Genomic DNA, 18,997 nt, shown 5'->3' with positions numbered 1-18,997 from the left:
AAAATCCTTTCTTCCCAATGACTTACAACATTTTCTTTTTCTGCATTTCCCTGAAAGGTGGTAGATTTTTGGACGAGAAGGAACAAAATGAATTCCAAAAACAAATTTAAAAATATCAGTTTATGTAAAGCGGTATTTAACGACTGAATATTTTTTGTAAAAGAAAGGTAAACACTAAGCAGGACTGTCCTTTGTGCCTTCAAAGAGCCCCACCCCCGGCCCATTTTTGAGGGCACGTTCTGTGTATATGAAAAGCCGTCTTTTTAATTGTCAGCTGCTGTACAGGGATAATACAATGATTGGCAAACCAAAGCAAAAATCTAATTTTGCTCCTTACTTTAGCATGGTCCTTACTGTAAGATTTTTTTTCAGTGTCCTGAGTCTCAAGCCAAGGACCACATATATGCTTGATTCTCTTTCTCAAACTTGCATGGAAAAAAAATCTCAGTTGATTTCACCATTTCCACTTTCTCCATCCAGAAAGGACTGGAACCTGATTTTCATAGCTGTATATTTCAGGGAATACCACAGGCCTCGCCATGTTGACCAAACCACTCCATTATCAAAGGGACCAGAGTATGTCCCTTTCTTGTAATATTGTCCATTAAGATTTGCTGCATGGCACCTTGTGGAAAGGTCAGAGGGAAGGAAAAAAAACAGAAAGAGAGGTTAATGAAAGGTCAGAGAATGCCCCAAATACAGATTAGTAGATAAAATGATATAAATCTTAATTATCAGCAGACCAATGGTCTTAGAATTGTCTTTCAACCAGGTGACTTTTAGTTGTAGTTTAGTTATTTGGTAAAAGATAAACACTGGATTCTGGCATAAGAATCTTATCCCATCTATGAAATGTAGTAGTGAAAGTATCATGTTTGGGCTTGCTTTGCTGCCTGTGGACCAAGACAACTTACCATCCCTGATGATGAAACCATGAGTTGCAAATTCTGTAGGAAAGTGTCGGGGTGCCTGTCCATGAACTGAGGCTCAAGAGAAAGTGGATCATGCAGCAAGAAAGCAACAATCACAAGTTGTACAATTGAAGAATAATGCTTAATGGAAAAAAGAAAGTTGATGTTTGGTATGGCCAAGTCAAAGGCCTGATCTTAAACCTATAGAAATCTGGAAGGACCTGACCTGGGCAGTTCATATCCGTGACTTGAAATGATTTTTCAAGGAGGAATGGGCAAAAGTTTCTCCTAGCCAATGTATGGTGGTACAACGTACAATTTTCAGAAACATTTAGTTGCTGGCAGAGACAATTATTGCTGCCACATGAGGAGTTCACCAATTCAGTGGTGGGATTCAATTTTTTTACTATTGATTCTTTGGGCGTGGCGTGGTGGGTGTGGCAGAGGAAAAATACTGTAAAAATCCATTCCCTCCCCACTCCAAGGGAAGGTTACTGCAAAATCACCATTTCCTCCCAATCAGCTAGGACTTGGAGGCAGAAAATAGATGGGGGTGGGGCCAGTCAGAGGTGGTATTTACTGTTTCTCTGAAATACTCAAAATTTCCACTACTGGTTCTCCAGAACTCGCCAAAACCTGCTGAACCTCACCTCTGCACCACTTACTGAAAACAAAAATTGACATACCTTTGCCTTGCAGCAATTCGTAGCTTTGGATCATTTTACTCAACAAATTAATGACCAAGTATAATGCTTTTAATTGGGTTCTCTTTATCTTAATTTTAGACAAGAAGAACTGATCTGTTTTAAGTCATATTGGCAAAAGCATTACGTAATGAAGAGAACCAATGTACGGTACTTTTGTTCCCTACATTGCAATTCTCCTTGTTCACCTTTTGCCATGTGAAATTATCTTAATGTAATTCTCCACACACACACACCCAAAAAAAATCTGCTTGCATTTGAATATAGCAGAAATGAAAAGGATGGAGGTTCTTGTGCTCCTTCCTAAAAACATGGTGATAAAAGATCCAAAGACGGGCTACAAGAATGGTGGAAGGTCTTAAGCATAAAACGTATCAGGAAAGACTTAATGAACTCAATCTGTATAGTCTGGAGGACAGAAGGAAAAGGGGGGACATGATCGAAACATTTAAATATGTTAAAGGGTTAAATAATGTCCAGGAGGGAAGTGTTTTTAATAGGAAAGTGAACACAAGAACAAGGGGACACAATCTGAAGTTAGTTGGGGGAAAGATCAAAAGCAACATGAGAAAATATTATTTTACTGAAAGAGTAGTAGATCCTTGGAACAAACTTCCAGCAGACATGGTTGGTAAATCCACAGTAACTGAATTTAAACATGCCTGGGATAAACATATATCCATCCTAAGATAAAATACAAAAAATAGTATAAGGGCAGACTAGATGGATCATGAGGTCATTTTCTGCCGTCAGTTTTCTATGTTTCTATAATGCTGGTGCTTTCAAACTGATTCGTGTTCATCTCTTTTTAAAGTCCACTTTCCCTTTAGGAAAACCGAAGATGGTTCTCTTTATATTCCCTCGCCCATCCTGAGGGATGAATTAGGCTAAATGAGGGTGCCTGGTCTTAACTAACTCAGCGAAGCCTCCTAGCTGTGGAGGAAACCTGGACTTCCTCACCTATCTCTGTATCACATTTATTTTGCCTCTAGAATTGGCAATAGATAGATCATCCGAGTGTGAACACAGAAAATCACAAACCTCCCCATATCCAGATGTTCAGAAGGGAGATCTGCTCAATTGCCTACTCTTTTGACTTCAAAAAAGCTGCTGCCGATTAACTCACCTGTTAAACCACCAGCCGCATTTGTTTTCTACTGCGCAGTTGCCTGTCAGGAACCTGTCATGGTCCCGATCAGGGGCGGAGAAGGGCATGCCGTTGTGTGATGCAGACCATTGGCTCTCAAAGTTGCTCCCCCCAGACAAAGCGTTCCCAGCAGTCCCCGAATAAATGCCAAACCACAGCCTGTAATTGTTCTGAAGGAAAGCCACAGGACCTCGGGTTACTAACTTTCACGATTAAGGAGCGAGTCGTATGTCACAGAATTCTGCCACCACAAAACCTCAGAGCCTACTCACATGGCAGCCAGCTCTGCTTAGTCTTGATTAGTGCCCAGTTAAATCTTTCCATGGATTAGGCAGAAATCGGAGCATTCCACAATTCCCGCCCAACAATGGCACAGATTAAATACGGAGCCCCTGCTAGCAGTGTTTAATGGCCCACAGATGAAGTCAGCATGAGGATGTTCTCTGCCTCGCCTTCCACCACCTGTCCCAAGCGCCACCAATGCTCTTTTGACCTTCTCAGTCTTTGGAAACAGCTCTCTAAATGCCAACCCCTTCTTTGACGTTCTTGCATTTGAATGGAGGAAGGGGTGGCAAGTGGTAATTATGGTGAAGCAGAATGCTTCTGTAAGAGTTTTCAAATTATGATATGATTTCACAGGGATCCTAGCGGGTTCTTTAGAATTATTGTTACAATTTTCTGGACTTCTATTCTAGAAGCTCTTTGACTTACCAATAAGACTTTCTTTTCATGGTTTTCAGCTCAAATTGAATAGCGATTGCTTCAGTTTTTTGTTTGTATAGGTCAGTGATGGTGATTTTTTTCCCCTCGAGTGCCAAAAGAGCGTGCCTGTGAGCTATCACACGTGCGTGAGTGATCACACCTATAATTCAATGCCTGGGGAGGGCAAAAACAGCTTCCCCTACCCCACCGGAGGGCTTTCTGGGGCTGGAAATGGCCTATTTCCCAACTTCTGGTGGGCCCAGTAGGCTCGTATTTTGCCCTCCACAGGCTCCAAAGGCTTCCCTGGAGCCAGGGAAGGTAAAAACGCCCTCCCCTTTCCCCTAGAGCAGTGGTTCTCAACCTTTCTAATTCCGCGACTCCTTAATACAGTTCCTTATCTTGTGGTGACCCCCAACTATAAGTTTAGCACCAGTTCTTCCAACAGATCTTTAAGCTGATTGGCAAGAGGTCAGAGGGACACCGCCCTATAAACGCCTGATTGGTTGGATTGTAAAAATGTTCCAAAGCGCCAGAATAGAAGCTTTAGTTGCTAACACCATTGGAAATTTGTCTTTTCCCATGGTCTTAGGTGACCCCTGTGAAATGGTTGTTCGACCACCAAAGGGGTCCTGACCCCAAGGTTGAGAACCACTGCCCTAGAGGCTCTCTGGAAGCCAAAAATCCCAGCGAATCCCAGCGACCAGTTAGGTCCCACAGAGTTGGCCTTCTCCGTGTCCCATTGACTAAACAATGTCGTCTGGCGGGACCCAGGGGAAGAGCCTTCTCTGTGGCAGCCCCGACCCTCTGGAACCAGCTCCCCCCAGAGATTAGAATTGTCCCCACCCTCCTCACCTTTCGTAGGCTCCTTAAAACCCACCTCTGTCGTCAGGCATGGGGGAATTAAGATATTCCTTTCCCCCTAGGTCTATACAATTTATGCATGGATGTTTGTGTGTATGTTTGGTTTTAATAAGGTTTTTTAAAATTATTTTAAATATTAGATTTGTCATACGCTGTTTTATTATTGTTGTTAGCCGCCCCGAGTCTACGAAGAGGGGCGGCATACAAATAAATAAGCAAGCAAGCAAGCAAGCGAGCGAGCGAGCGAGCGAGCGAACGAACGAACAAACAAACAAACAAACAAACAAACAAATAAAAATGCCCTCCCAGCACCTCTGCGAGCCAAAAATCAGCTGGCCAGCATACACATGGATGTTAGAGCTGAGCTAGGACAACAGCTTGCCTGCCAGCAGATATGACTCCACATGCCACCAGTGGCACCTGTGCCATAGTTCACCATCACTGGTATAGGTCTTCGGTCATATATTTCATTTTCTATGTTAACTAATGGGGATTTATTTATTTATTTTTATTTATTTATTACTTAGATTTGTATGCCGCCCCTCTCCGAAGACTCGGGGCGGCTCACAACACGTGGAAACAAATCATAAATAATCTGACAGATTTAAAATATTTAAAGATTTAAAAAAGACCCCATATACTAACAGACGTACACACAAGCATACCATATATAAATTAAACATGCCCAGGGGGAGATGTTTCAGTTCCCCCATGCCTGACGGCAAAGGTGGGTTTTAAGGAGTTTACGGAAGGCAGGAAGAGTAGGGGCAGTTCTAATCTCCGGGGGGAGTTGGTTCCAGAGGGCCGGTGCCGCCACAGAGAAGGCTCTTCCCCTGGGGCCCGCCAACCGACATTGTTTAGTTGACGGGACCTGGAGAAGGCCCACTCTGTGGGACCTAATCGGTCGCTGGGATTCGTGCGGCAGGAGGCGGTCTCGGAGATATTTTGGTCCGATGCCATGAAGGGCTTTAAAGGTCATAACCAACACTTTGAATTGTGACCGGAAACTGATCGGCAGCCAATGCAGACTGCGGAGTGATGGCGAAACATGGGCATACCTAGGTAAGCCCATGACTGCTCTCGCAGCTGCATTCTGCACGATCTGAAGTTTCCGAACACTTTTCAGAGGTAGCCCCATGTAGAGAGCATTACAGTAGTCGAACCTCGAGGTGATGAGGGCATGAGTGACTGTGAGCAATGAGTCCCGGTCCAGATAGGGCCGCAACTGGTGCACCAAGTGAACCTGGGCAAACGCCCCCCTCGCCACAGCTGAGAGATGGTTTTCTAATGTGAGCTGTGGATCGAGGAGGACGCCCAAGTTGCGGACCCTCTCTGAGGGGGGCAATGATTCCCCCCCCAGGGTGATGGACGGACAGATGGGATTGTCCTTGGGAGGCAGAACCCACAGCCACTCCGTCTTATCCGGGTTGAGTTTGAGTCTGTTGACACCCATCCAGGCCCCAACAGCCTCCAGGCACCGGCACATCACTTCCACCGCTTCGTTGACTGGGCATGGGGTGGAGATGTAAAGCTGGGTATCATCGGCATATTGATGATACCTCACCCCATGTCCTTGGATGATCTCACCCAGCGGTTTCATGTAGATGTTGAATAGCAGGGGGGAGAGGACCGACCCCTGAGGTACCCCACAAGGGAGCGACCTCGGAGCCGACCTCTGACCCCCCACTAACATCGACTGCGACCGGCCAGAGAGGTAGGAGGAGAACCACTGAAGAACAGTGACTCCCACTCCCAACCCCTCCAGCCGGTGCAGAAGGATACCATGGTCGATGGTATCGAAAGCCGCTGAGAGGTCAAGAAGCACCAGGACAGAGGATAAACCCCTGTCCCAGGCCCGCCAGAGATCATCCATCAATGCGACCAAAGCGGTTTCCATGCTGTAACCGGGCCTGAAGCCTGACTGCTGGGGACCTAAATAATTGGCTTTTTCCAAGGACCGCTGGAGCTGGAGTGCCACCACCTTCTCGACAACCTTCCCCATAAAGGGAAGGTTGGAGACTGGACGATAGTTGTTAAGTACGGCTGGGTCCAGGGAGGGCTTCTTGAGGAGGGGGCGCACGAGCGCTTCTTTATAGAGAGTTGGAAAGACTCCCCTCCCCAAGGAAGCGTTGGTAATCTCCTGGGCCCAGCTCCGTGTCACCTCCCTGCTGGCCGAAACCAACCAGGAGGGACACGGATCCAGTAAGCAGGTGGCGGAACTCACAGCTCCAATGGCCTTGTCCACTTCATCAGGTGTCACCAGATCAAACTCCTCCCAGACAGGTGGACAAGTACGTGCCCCAGTCACCTCGACTGACTTGTTGTCAGTCGACTCTGTATTACAATTGGAGTCGAGATCAGCCCGGATCTGAGCGACTTTATCAGCGAAAAACGTGTTAAAATCCTCGGCACTGCTCTGCACGGGCTCCCCAGCTCCCCCCTGGTTAAGAAGGGAGCGGGTCACCCTAAACGGAGCGGCTGGGCGGGATTCCGCTGATGCAATCAAGGCGGCATGGTACGCGCATCTTGCCGCCTTGAGCGCCACTTTGTAAGTCTTAATAAAAGCTCTTACAAGTGTTCGATCGGATTCGGACCTACTCTTCCTCCATCGCTTCTCTAGACGTCTCTTTTGGCGTTTCAACTCCCGGAGCTCCTCGTTGAACCATGGGGCTCTACGGGGTTTAGCGCCGCGGAGAGGTCGCAAAGGCGCAATCCGGTCAAGAGCCCCTGCCGCAGCCGTGTTCCAGGCCTCAGCAAGGGACTCCGCCGAACTGTGGACGAGTGCCTCTGGAATAACCCCAAGCGCCATCTGAAAGCCCTCTGGGTCCATCAGGCGTCTGGGGCGGAACATCTTCATTGGTTCCGCCTCCCTGCGGGGAAGGATTGGAGCCAGGAAGTCAAGCCGTAGTAGGAAATGGTCTGACCATGACAAAGGCAACACTTCTAAGCCCCTTAGTCTCGGACCATTACTCAATTGCTTGGAAAGGAATACCATGTCAAGTGCGTGCCCTCCCTCGTGAGTTGGACCCTGTACTACTTGAGTCAGATCCATGGCTGTCATGGTGGCCATGAACTCCTGTGCCAGCCCAGAGGTTTCGCCGAGTGACGGCAGGTTGATGTCCCCCAGGACAATGAGTCTGGGGAACTCCACCGCCAACCCGGCTACCTCCTCGAGTAGCACAGGCAGGGCTTTTGACACGCAGCTGGGAGGCAGGTACGTGAGAAATAAGCCCACCTGAACCCCTAAGTCCAACTTCAACAAGAGAGACTTGCAACCCGCAATTTCCGGAGCAATGAGTCTACGCAGGCAAAGGCTCTCCCTGGCTATAATAGCCACTCCTCCCCCCCTTCCCTGGGGTCAAGGTTGATGCCATATCTGAAACCCGGCTGGGCAAATTTCAGAGAGAGGAACACCTCCCTCTGGGCCCAGCCAGGTTTCAGTAATACATGCCAGGTCGGCCTCCTCATCCAGGATCAGATCCCGGATGAGGAGAGCTTTATTTACCACTGACCTGGCATTAAGCAGCAGCAACCTGAGCCCAGGGCCAGAGTGATGACATAGGTATCTCAGCGGTGGGTTGCTTTCGGTTCGGTGAACTGGTAGCGGCAGCGGTGGGAGGTTCCGCCCACCTACCCAGGACACTTCTGCACATGCACAGAAGTGTTGCGCACAAATGCGCAAATTGGTAGCGATGGGATTTATTGAGTGTTCTATTGTCTGTCTGCTCTCATATGACAGGTCTATGAGACCAATTATTCATTTGCACAGGTCAGACTACTCACTGTCTCATTCCTGATCTGGAAGTCATCATAAATTGCATATCGTCTCTCTCCATGCCAGTCCATTAGATCAATTTTCAGTGAAATTCCTCCTAAAATATTTTAAAAAACCCATTTTGGCAGATTAAGGGCCACAGCAAACCGTTCACTGCAATTTTTGCAAGAGTGAGCAATCTTTCACTGTTGAGAGACCACATTTTCAAGATATTATTTTTGGTGGATTAGAACTACAGGCCAGGGATGATATTAAGGTGTCATGAAATTCTAAGAGAAGAAGAAATAATAAATAAAGCCACTGACTGTGCTGAAATGGACATGATGACAAGGCGGTTAAAGGGACAACAAGAATCTGACTATTGCAAAATTTGGTATACGTTTTATGAGTGGCTGGATAAAAGAATGCTGTTGTAAATACTGTAACGTATATCAGATGGTACAAAACTATGTGAATTTCTGTAAATACTAATTATTGATAATTTATTTTTTTTCTTTTCACTATTTCTTTTTATCACCTTTTCTTAATATGATCTACAAGACTGGCATTTAAATTTATTAGACTTCTGAAAAGTATGGAGCAGCTTGGGCTCCTTTTTGTGTTGTGTGTTTTTGTATGTGTCTTTGTCTTGCCTTGGAATTAAAAATCAAGAAAAAAGAAAAAAGAAACGTTCAGTCAAACCCAATGGAAATGATTCAGGTAAACAGTATTATTCAGATGTGGATGGAATTGCAAGTCTATATCTTGATAATCCTAAATTGGAGGGTACCTTAAAGAAAATCTAGTCCAGCCTGCTATTCAGGGCTCCCAACAAGCAGCCATCTAGGTGCCAAATGAAAGATGCCCAACAAAGGGCAAATGGGCACCCACAACATGTCTAAATGAACTATAGATGCTCAACAGTTGTTGCCATCAGGAAATTCTTTCTAATATTCCATTTAAATCTCCTTTCATTGCAACTTATCAGTCTTGTGCAGTCCTTGGTTTCAATACAGAACAGGCCTATCCTACCTTTCATATAAAATTATTTTAAACATTTGTAGTATACATTGCTATTGTATCCATCCATAAACTTCTGTTTTGCAAACTGAACATGCCCTCCCCACCCTCAAGCGAAACATTTATAATGCTTGGTTTCTAGACCCACTGACATCCTGGTAACTTTCATGTGTAATGCGATACCTGAAATCCCACTGGCCTTTTTAACTGTTGCATCCCATTGTTGTTTTATTTAAGACAGAGAGGAATGCATTGCATCCCTAAGGAGATATTAACAGTCTTCTTAGAACTAGATCTGTTCTGGCCACTTTAATCATAAATAAAATTATCTGGAGTCACCAAAAGTAAGCATGGGCAATGTGACTCATGGAAGTCTGCGTTGGATTTTGGATAAAGCTCTGCAGTCATATAATAAACATCCCACCTCTGTTCTCATGTATATCCCATACCAGATCAAGTCTTGGTAATACATTATACTCCTGTTCTTAATACTTCCACACCTAAATATGCTTAGATTCTCACATTGCCTGTCCTTGATATTTACCAACACTGTGTCCCTTGCTATTTTGTGGGGAGGCAAGAAGAAACTATGGATCCAAACCAGTGGTGGGTTTCAAAAAAAATTGCTGCTGGTTTGGTGGGCATGGCTGAGGGGCATGTGGTTGAGTGGACGTGGCCAACGTGGCCATCACTCATGCACACACCCACTCAGTCATGTGACCCCCCCACCTAGCCACACCCACAAGAAAAGGTAATAGCCGCCCCGAGTCTTCGGAGAGGGGCGGCATACAAATCTAAGTAATAAATAATAAAAATAAAAAATAATATTTTGGGGGGGAATTTATCTAACCCCTCCCTCCAGTGAAGGGTTACCAAAAATTTTACTACCACACTGTGGGCGTGGCTTATGCAGGATGCCCTGCATTTTCTTTCAACACCTTTCAGTGCAAATTGGGTACTCTGTGGTGGAGCTCCATTTTCACTACCCCACTGCATGCCACCTGTCCAGGCAGTAGCCCACCCTTGCCTCCCTCCCTTCACCAGTTGTACCTATTTTCCCTCCTTTAGCAGCCCCAGCCCCAGCCCTAGTCCCACTTCCCCCCTACCACTGCCTCTTCATTCGGGTTGCTTACTTTCCATAGCAGCTAGCCTAGAGTCCAGAAGGCAAACAGACTGGAGTTTTCAGTGGCTCCCAGCCAGCCGCAGTTGCTGGAAAGCGGCTGGCAAAGAAGCCTCCCTAACCCGCTGAACAGTACAAGAGGTCGCAGAAAAAGCTGCTGGTGTGCCATCACCACCATATTCTTCATTCATGTGCATCCCATTGGTCTTGCTTGCGTAAAGAACATGGTGCTCATGAACATGGTGGGTGGGGTGAGGGAGCGATGACAGAGGGATTGGTTCAGAGATGTGGTTTATTTATTTGTTTGTTTGTTTGTTTGTTTATTTTATTGTTTTGTCAAGTACATACTGGTGGTATGCAAAGATATAACAATGTATATATTACATGATACTAGTAAAATAGAAACATTAGGACAGGGGACAGAAGGCACAATGGTGCACTTCTGCATGCCCCTTACTGACCTCTTAGGAATCAGGTGAGGTCAACAGTGGATAGTCTAAAGATAAAGTTTTGGGGGTTAGGTAAAGTGACCATATTATAAATTCAGTGAAGCGGGACACCATTGATGTGGGGAGGGGGGTGGGGGGACAACTGGAAAATCTCTACAGATTTTTCTGGTCCTTTTATTGAGGTGGAAACTGCAATAAGAGAAGGGGGTAGAGCAAAATAGCTTGCCTCTTCTGCTTTCATGGTTCCTTCTTACACTGGGATGCCAGATAGGAGCACGCCCAGTCTCTCTCTCTCTTTCTCTCTCTCTCTCTCACGTGCGCGCTGTTGGGCACACACAAAGGGACCCACGGTGATGCCACATGATCGCATGGCATCAAAGGAGTGTTGCGGCTCCAAGGCAATCAAATCCAGGGAATCAATCAACGTATGTCTTTCACGCAATCAATGTATGTCTTTCAAAAAATCGGGACTTTTTAATAACGCCGTGGGATATGGGACAAATTGGTAAAAAGCAGGACTGTCCCGCCAAAAGCGGGACGTCTAGTTACTTTAGGGTTAGGTGGTGAAACCTTGGCCAAATTTCCACCAATAGTTCGCGTGAACTGGTGCGAACCAGCTGAATACCACCTCTTGCCCAAATATATTTGTACTATTATACATAATTTATTCTTAATAGGCTCTTCCAGAATATCATAAAAGAAATGAAGAAATCTAAAGGTCTACATTCACTAGTGGGCTGATACAAAACATTAATTTATCTGTGTATAAATTAATAAGTAGGTATCCTTACCATTGAAAAGAAGATCATAAATCTTATCATTGCCAAGCCAATATTCATCATCCTTGCCCTGTAATTGTCCAAATCCTTCTTTGTAATCAAGCCATTCTCTGCAACAAAGAGATGTTTAAGTATTAGGCTCAGTAGTGCTAAATAATATGTGATTATAATATTTTAATAATTACAGTATTACCTTTACATCACATTGTTCTTTCACGATAGAATTCAAAATAGTGTGCATAAGGTTTTTTTTAAATCATATGTATTCAGGCCACTCCCTCTGATTACCAGCCGATTGCCTCTAAGCCTCCAATTAGGTTGTGCTAATTTTTTGTTTGATTAATTATTTATTCATTAATATCTCAGCTGTTTTATTTTTACAAATAACTCAAGAAGATGAACATAACTGAAAATCTTGGACTGGGCAGAGATGAATAGACTGACAATGAAAATTAAAGGTAAGGAAGATACAGAATATTGTAATATATGGATGAAATTTTATGACTAGATAAAAAATGAATATCCATAGAAATCAAATTAGAATGATTAAAAGAGAAGAAAATAGAAAATAAATGGTGGTAGACCCAGATGACAAAATTAGATTTTGAGGAGGCAGCATTAGAATAACAGCATATTCATAGAATAAAGAGTTATAGAAACATAGAAGATTGACCGCAGAAAAAGACCTCATGGTCCATCTAGTCTGTCCTTATACTATTTCCTGTATTTTATCTTAGGATGGATATATGTTAATCTTAGGATGGAGGCATGTTTAAATTCAGTTACTGTGGATTTACCAACCACGTCTGCTGGAAGTTTGTTCCAAGGATCAACTACTCTTTCAGTAAAATAATATTTTCTCATGTTGCTTCTGATCTTTCCCCCAACTAACCTCAGATTGTGCCCCCTTGTTCTTGTGTTCACTTTCCTATTAAAAACACTTCTCTCCTGAACCTTATTTAATCCTTTAACATATTTAAATGTTTCGATCATGTCCCCTCTTTTCCTTCTGTCCTCCAGACTATATGGATTGAGTTCATTAAGTCTTTCCTGATAAGTTCTATACTTAAGAATTTCCACCGTCTTTGGACCCGTTTAATTTTGTCAATATCTTTTTGTAGGTAAGGTCTCCAGAACTGAACTGAACAGTTATATGAAATGAATACAGAAATTATACAAAATAATGATTTTAGAAGAGACACCAATAGTTTTAAGCTGTATGGGAATACACTACCAATCTAAATGAGTTAGGATTAGGATCACTCAGGTGAAGGTTAAGAGGGAGAAAGAGGAAGTAGAAAGGGAAGGGAGAAAAGAAGGAGTGGAGGGACATAGGGAGAGAGAGAGAGAAGGAGAAAGACGGTAGAGGGAGGAGATGGAGACAGAGGGAGGGGAGTGTAAAGACAAGAAGAAAAACAGACCGATAAATAACAGCACAGAATAGGTGCAAAAATAGGATATTGATTCATGTTTTATTGGATAAAAATGTATAACTATGTACGCTATTGACATGTTTTAAGGTACAGTGGTACCTCGGTACTCGAACGCTTCCTTTCTCGTACATTTCGGATACCGAACAAAATTTTCGGCAAAAATTTGCTTCGGTATCTGAACAAACAACAGCCACAGAAAATTTTGTTTATTATCCGAAATGAGGGGACGGGGTGAGAAGGAATGGGAGTCGGAATCTGACTGCAATACCGGCAGTTTCGGGGGAGCTCCTTTCCTTTAAGCAGTTACACCAACTTTCTTTTTCCCGAGAGTAGCGACGGCAGCAGAGGCTTTCCTTAGAGCAGTAGCAGCGCTGGGAACGTCAGAGGCTTCCCTTTCTGATCTCACGTTCCCGGCGCTGCTGCTGCTCTAAGGAAAGCCTCTGCTGCCGTCGCTACTCTCGGGAAAGAGAAAGTTGGTGTAACTGCTTAAAGGAAAGGAGCCCCCCCGAAACTGCCGGTATTGCAGCCGCCCCCCCCCACTCCCTACAGCTTGGAGCAGAAGGGTGTAGGAAGGGTGGGGCGGCTGCAATATCATCAGTTTCGGGGGGGTTCCTTTCCTTTAAGCAGTTACACCAACTTTCTCTTTCCCGAGAGTAGCGACGGCAGCAGAGGCTTTCCTTAGAGCAGCAGCAGCGCCGGGAACATGAGATGAGAAAGGGAAGCCTCTGACATTCCCGGTGCTGCTACTGCTCTAAAGAAAGCCTCTGCTGCCGTCGCTACTCTCGGGAAAGAGAAAGTTGGTGTAACTGCTTAAAGGGAAGACGAACCACTGAGGAAAGGAGCCCCCCCCAAAACTGCCCCCACCCTAACTACAGCTTGGAGTGCTTAGACCTCATTTCTTTATCCCATAGGAAATAAAGGAAATAGGGGCTGGAAACCAATTAAACCCATTTCCATTATTTCCTATGGGATAAATTAATTCGGTACTCGACCAAATCGGTTCTCGACCACACTTTTGGAACGGATTATGGTCGAATACCGAGGTACCACTGTATATGTATTGATGTATACATGGACACTGTGGAGAAAAAAACCTTTTTTTTTTTTTTTAAAGGTGAACATATCCAACACACCTTCCTCTGCCTCTCCATAACAGCAACCCTGCGAAGTAAGTTGGGATGAGAGTGAGCTACTGGCCGGAGGTCACCCAGCTGGCTTTCATGGTTAAAGCAGAACTAGAACTCAGAGTCCCCTGCTTTCTAGCCTAGTGTCTTGTACATTAGACCAAACTGGCTCTCAAGCACAAGTTTCAAATATAAGTGGATTATTATATTTCCCCCCTCTTATATGACAAGAGATAGTCAGACATAGAAGTTCAAAAAATATCCATATTCTCAGTTAAGAGAAGGTGGAATAAAGGTCATTCTCCTCTCGTTCATTTTCCCCCTTTCTTTTCATATTTACGATGTGAAATTACTGTAAAAGAACTTTGCGTTAGTCAAGAATACTGTAGCTCTGGACCTGCCTGACTTCGTACTGTTGGCTGTGGTCAGTAGCAAAGTTAGATTCCAATGCATTTGAAGTCATAGCAAAGTAGACATTGGGTTGTTGCAGCTCTGTAGAAATTAAGCAGTGAGCTGCTTTCCTATATTTGCATCACTTTGTCTCTTTTTCATGGGAGCTTTTCAGTACAGTGGAACCCCGACATACGAAATTAATTGGTTCCGGAAGGAACCTCGTATGTCGAAGAGCTCGTAGGTCGAAGCATTGTTTCCCATAGGAAACAATGGAAAAGTGATTAATGCGTGCAAACCCGAGGGCTGAGGGGAAAAGACGTCGGCTGAGGGGTGCCCGGTGTTTCGGAGCCGGCATGGGGGGGCTTTCCATGCTGGCTCCGATCTTTTCAGACAAGCGCGCCGATTCTCCGCTCACTCCGGGTGAGCGGCGAATCGGCGCATCTGTTTAAAAAGATCGTAGCCGGCATGGAACATCCCCCCATGCCAGCTACGAGCTTTTCAGACAGGCGCGCCGATTCTCCGCTCACTCCGGGTGAGCGGCGAATCGGCGCATCTGTTTAAAAAGATTGTAGCCGGCATGGAAAATCCCCCCATGCCAGCTACGAGCTTTTCAGACAAGCGCGCCGATTCTCCGCTCACTCCGGGTGAGCGGCGAATCGGCGCATCTGTTTAAAAAGATTGTAGCCGGCATGGAAAATCCCCCCATGCCAGCTACGAGCTTTTCAGACAAGCGCGCCGATTCTCCGCTCACTCCGGGTGAGCGGCGAATCGGCGCATCTGTTTAAAAAGATTGTAGCCGGCATGGAAAATCCCCCCATGCCAGCTACGAGCTTTTCAGACAAGCGCGCCGATTCTCCGCTCACTCCGGGTGAGCGGCGAATCGGCGCATCTGTTTAAAAAGATTGTAGCCGGCATGGAAAATCCCCCCATGCCAGCTACGAGCTTTTCAGACAAGCGCGCCGATTCTCCGCTCACTCCGGGTGGGCGGCGAATCGGCGCATCTGTTTAAAAAGATTGTAGCCGGCATGGAAAATCCCCCCATGCCAGCTACGAGCTTTTCAGACAAGCGCGCCGATTCTCCGCTCACTGCTAAAAGCGGAGAATCGGCACGCCTGTCTGAAAAGATCGCCGCCGGTCCGGTGGGGTTTTGCAGCAACCTCCGAGCCCAGGTTGCTCGGAGGTTGCTGCAAAACCCCACCAGACCGGCAGCGATCTTTTCAGACAGGCGCGCTTTCTCGAAAGGGCGGAGAAAGCCCTCTCTCGCAGCCTCCTGGCTGGGAGCACTTTCGCTGCGAGAGAGGGCTTTCTCCGTCCCTTTCGGGAAAGCCCTCTCTCGCAGCGAAAGTGCTCCCAGCCAGGGAGAGCGTTCAGATCCCCCCACCCCCAGCAGAAAGCGTTCAGATCCCCCCACCCCCAGCAGAAGCCAAGGACTCACCAAGCGCTGGATACGAACGGAGAAGAGCCAGGCTGGTTTGCTTTGCAGAGCCGAATAAAGCGTCACGCCCCCCTGACGCTTTTGGCGGCAAAAGAGCCCAGCATCGCTTCGGAAGCTGCCGAAAGCGTCAGAGGGGCGTGACGCTTTATTCGGCTCTGCATCAGCTCGGAAGCAAAGCAAGCCAGGCCGGCTCTTCTCGGCTCGTATCCCGAATGGAAGCTCGTGAGTCGAGCAAAAATTTCTCTACTCTCCCAGCTCGTATCTCGAGTAGCTCGTAAGTAGAGCTGCTCGTATGTCGGGGTTCCACTGTACACTGAGGAACGGCAGCTTGTTACTTCTCAAACTAGAGGAGACTCGACTTGAAGACTGGCAGAAACTAAGATGGTGGAAGATATTTCCACATCACTTATATTTTCCAGTTCCCCACGAAAAGAGTTTGTATTTAATTTTAATCATCATTTTCTTTAACATTAATTGTGGAGATAACATACTCCACAAGTATGTTATCATACTTGATCATTAATTGTGGAGATAACTCAACATAGTTAAATACTAAAGACTAGTGGAGTGACGTCAGCTCTTTATTAGGTAACAGGGAATAACTTTCAGCACCATATACAAAAGGCAGGGGGTTTAAATGGGGAGCCAATCCGGCAGGGAACCAATCAGAATTTTCCTATTTTACTTCCCTGTCGGACTGGAGTGAAAACTTCCTAATTTCTTCATAACAGGTAAAGAGAATACTATGAGTCAATGACTGTTCATCCACAGCTGAAAAAATAAGACCATCAAAAATTTTGTCCATTGTCCTCCCTCATGAATGACAGCAGAGACACAGGGTTAACAACATTATTCTTTCTGTGCTTGGTATTCAGTGAAATAAAATCCATTTCTAGGGCCTTCCAATTTCTACTTTACAATGTTTGCATTTGTTTGTGCCTTGTTGAAAAAAAAATTTAAGCTGTTTCTCTGAGGAAAAAAAAATACATATTTCTGGTTGTATAGCTGCCTTCTTCATTTAAAGCCTTCGTGAATATTGGGAAAATAAAGAATGCCATTTGTGTAATCAAATACATAACTGAAAATCCCTAACCACAGTTAGTTGTTTGCTCCTAAGGAAGCTGGAATAGAGGAAGGTGGGAGGGACAGTACAGAGACAACACCAAAACTCAGATCCTGGAACTAAAACAAGAATTTTTGTCACGGAAAACAGTTGATCTACAACTCCTGAAGAATTACTGTGTTGCAAAAGAAAATATCAGCTTTGCTGGGTCTTCAGATAAACCTGCAACTATAAAACAATATAATTTGGCTTTAAAATCCCATAATCCTGGAGAAAAATTGAGAACTGGATTTAGTTCTAGATGGGGGATATGTATTCTTGCATTTCACTTTGAAATATATTTTTTAAAATGTGTGTGGGGTTTGTGTGTGTGATTCATAGCAAATTTTATGCACGTTTTTGTGGGGGCATTTCTTAATTTGGGAAGACGTATAAAGAAATTGTAGTGCCTTTCCAGGTGAGCTATTAAGTACGCTAAAAAACTTACCGGTAGAAATTTTCTTTGCCGTTGCACCGCCGTTGAATTACCGTCCAACCGCCTCCGTCTGACATATCACAGTACACAAGAAAAGGTTCTCTGTCTTGTTGCGGTTTAATTCTATAGTACCCACTTTCTCTTTTTCCTCTGTTAAACAGCATGGCACAATCTAAACAAAGCATCAAAGCAAATCAACAATAGCTCCAAATGTTGGAACTACATCCAGCAATCCTGCACAGAACAGGAAAGTGTATCTTTTTTTATATAAAAAAACCCTTTATTGCCCCAAATTCATGGGATGTTACTATAGATCTAAATCTTATATGCATTTATTTAATATCCCATTTTCTCTGGAAGAAATAAAGATGATATGTAACGATTCCTCCTCCCACTTTATTGATTTATTTACATACACTGCCCATTTCACTTTCTGAATGGGTGATTTATAAATAAAAGCCATAAAACCAGATAAAAAGACAGCATTAGAAACAGAATTTAAAACAAAATTGGAAGCAAAGTCTAAAAAGGCAGAGAAAGTGCCCTTAAGCCCCCGTCCATTCAAGGGTTGCCTACTTCTCCCAGATCCCCATGTCAGGTGGCAGAGCTAGGTTTCCAGACTTTTTGGAGGGCCACAAGAGTGGGGGGGCTGCCTTATCTCAGAGTACAAGATATTCCATAAGGCAGGGGCAACAGATGAGAAAGCTCTCTTCCTAGACCCCACCAGTTGACATTTTTTACTGATGGAATCCATAACAACAACCCTCTGAGGAAAGCTCGGACAGAGCGACTGGCCTTAAATCACCCATCTGAGCTTCCATGCCAGAAGGTAGACTTGAATTTGAGTCTCCTTGATGCCACACTTGGCCACTACATCCTCCTGGCTAGGCGACTCACAGCTCAGGTCATTGGAGACTCTCCAGCAGTGCTACAAGTTCACCCTGGTTCCGTAGTGGTGGCAAGAGGCTCCGCCCACTTACTCGGACATCATCACAGGCGATCTGTGCATGCACGCATGCATCTCTGAACCAGTAGCAAAGGGACTTTGCTTTCCATCTCATCCCTGGTTCTCAAGACAGTGATGGCTACCCCTTTTTTCCTCTGGTGGCGAAAGCATGCAGGGTACAGGATTCTGCTGCATGAATCCCAGCGACCAGTTAGGTCCCACAGAGTTGGCCATCTCCGGGTCCTGTCGACTAAACAATGTCAGCTGGCGGGACCCAGGGGAAGAGCCTTCTCTGTGGTGGCCCTGACCCTTTGGAACCAGCTCCCCCCGGAGATTAGAATTGTTCCCACCCTCCTTGCCTTTTGTAAACTTCTTAAGACCCACCTCTACCATCAGGCATGGGGGAATTGAGACATCTCCCCCAGGCCTATATAGTTTATGCATGGTATATTTGTGTGTGTGTTTTATTTTTAAATAAGGGTTTCTTTTAGTTTTTTAATTATTAGATTTGTTACCGTATATTGTTTTTATTATTGCTGTGAGCCGCCCCGAGTCTACGGAGAAGGGCGGCATACAAATCTAATTAATAATAATAGTAATAGTAATAATAATAATAACAATAATAATAATAATAATAATAATAATAATGCATATGTGTGCAATAGCACATGCACGTGTGCC

The 18,997-nt window shown here is 45.0% G+C and overlaps 1 protein-coding gene across 2 annotated transcripts in view; it reads right to left on the bottom strand.

Annotated features, from left to right (window-relative positions):
• Positions 1–105: 105 nt before the first annotated feature.
• LOC139156750 (fibrinogen-like protein 1) overlaps positions 106–18,997 on the bottom strand; it is a 35,405-nt gene continuing 16,513 nt past the window's right edge. For both annotated transcript variants that reach the window (XM_070732762.1, XM_070732761.1), the window contains exons 4-8: positions 17,383–17,542; positions 11,460–11,557; positions 8,109–8,197; positions 2,742–2,932; positions 106–625 (exon numbers count right to left, since the gene is read on the bottom strand). In XM_070732762.1, the coding sequence (XP_070588863.1) occupies positions 445–625; positions 2,742–2,932; positions 8,109–8,197; positions 11,460–11,557; positions 17,383–17,542 (719 nt within the window). In that variant the 3' untranslated portion in view covers positions 106–444. The remainder of the gene's footprint in view (positions 626–2,741; positions 2,933–8,108; positions 8,198–11,459; positions 11,558–17,382; positions 17,543–18,997) is intronic.

The sequence above is a fragment of the Erythrolamprus reginae genome, chromosome 1, assembly GCF_031021105.1.
Source record: "Erythrolamprus reginae isolate rEryReg1 chromosome 1, rEryReg1.hap1, whole genome shotgun sequence".
Lineage (NCBI taxonomy): Eukaryota > Metazoa > Chordata > Lepidosauria > Squamata > Dipsadidae > Erythrolamprus > Erythrolamprus reginae.
The sequence above is the reverse complement of the archived record's forward strand: the minus strand, read 5'-3'. Positions and strand labels throughout refer to the sequence as shown.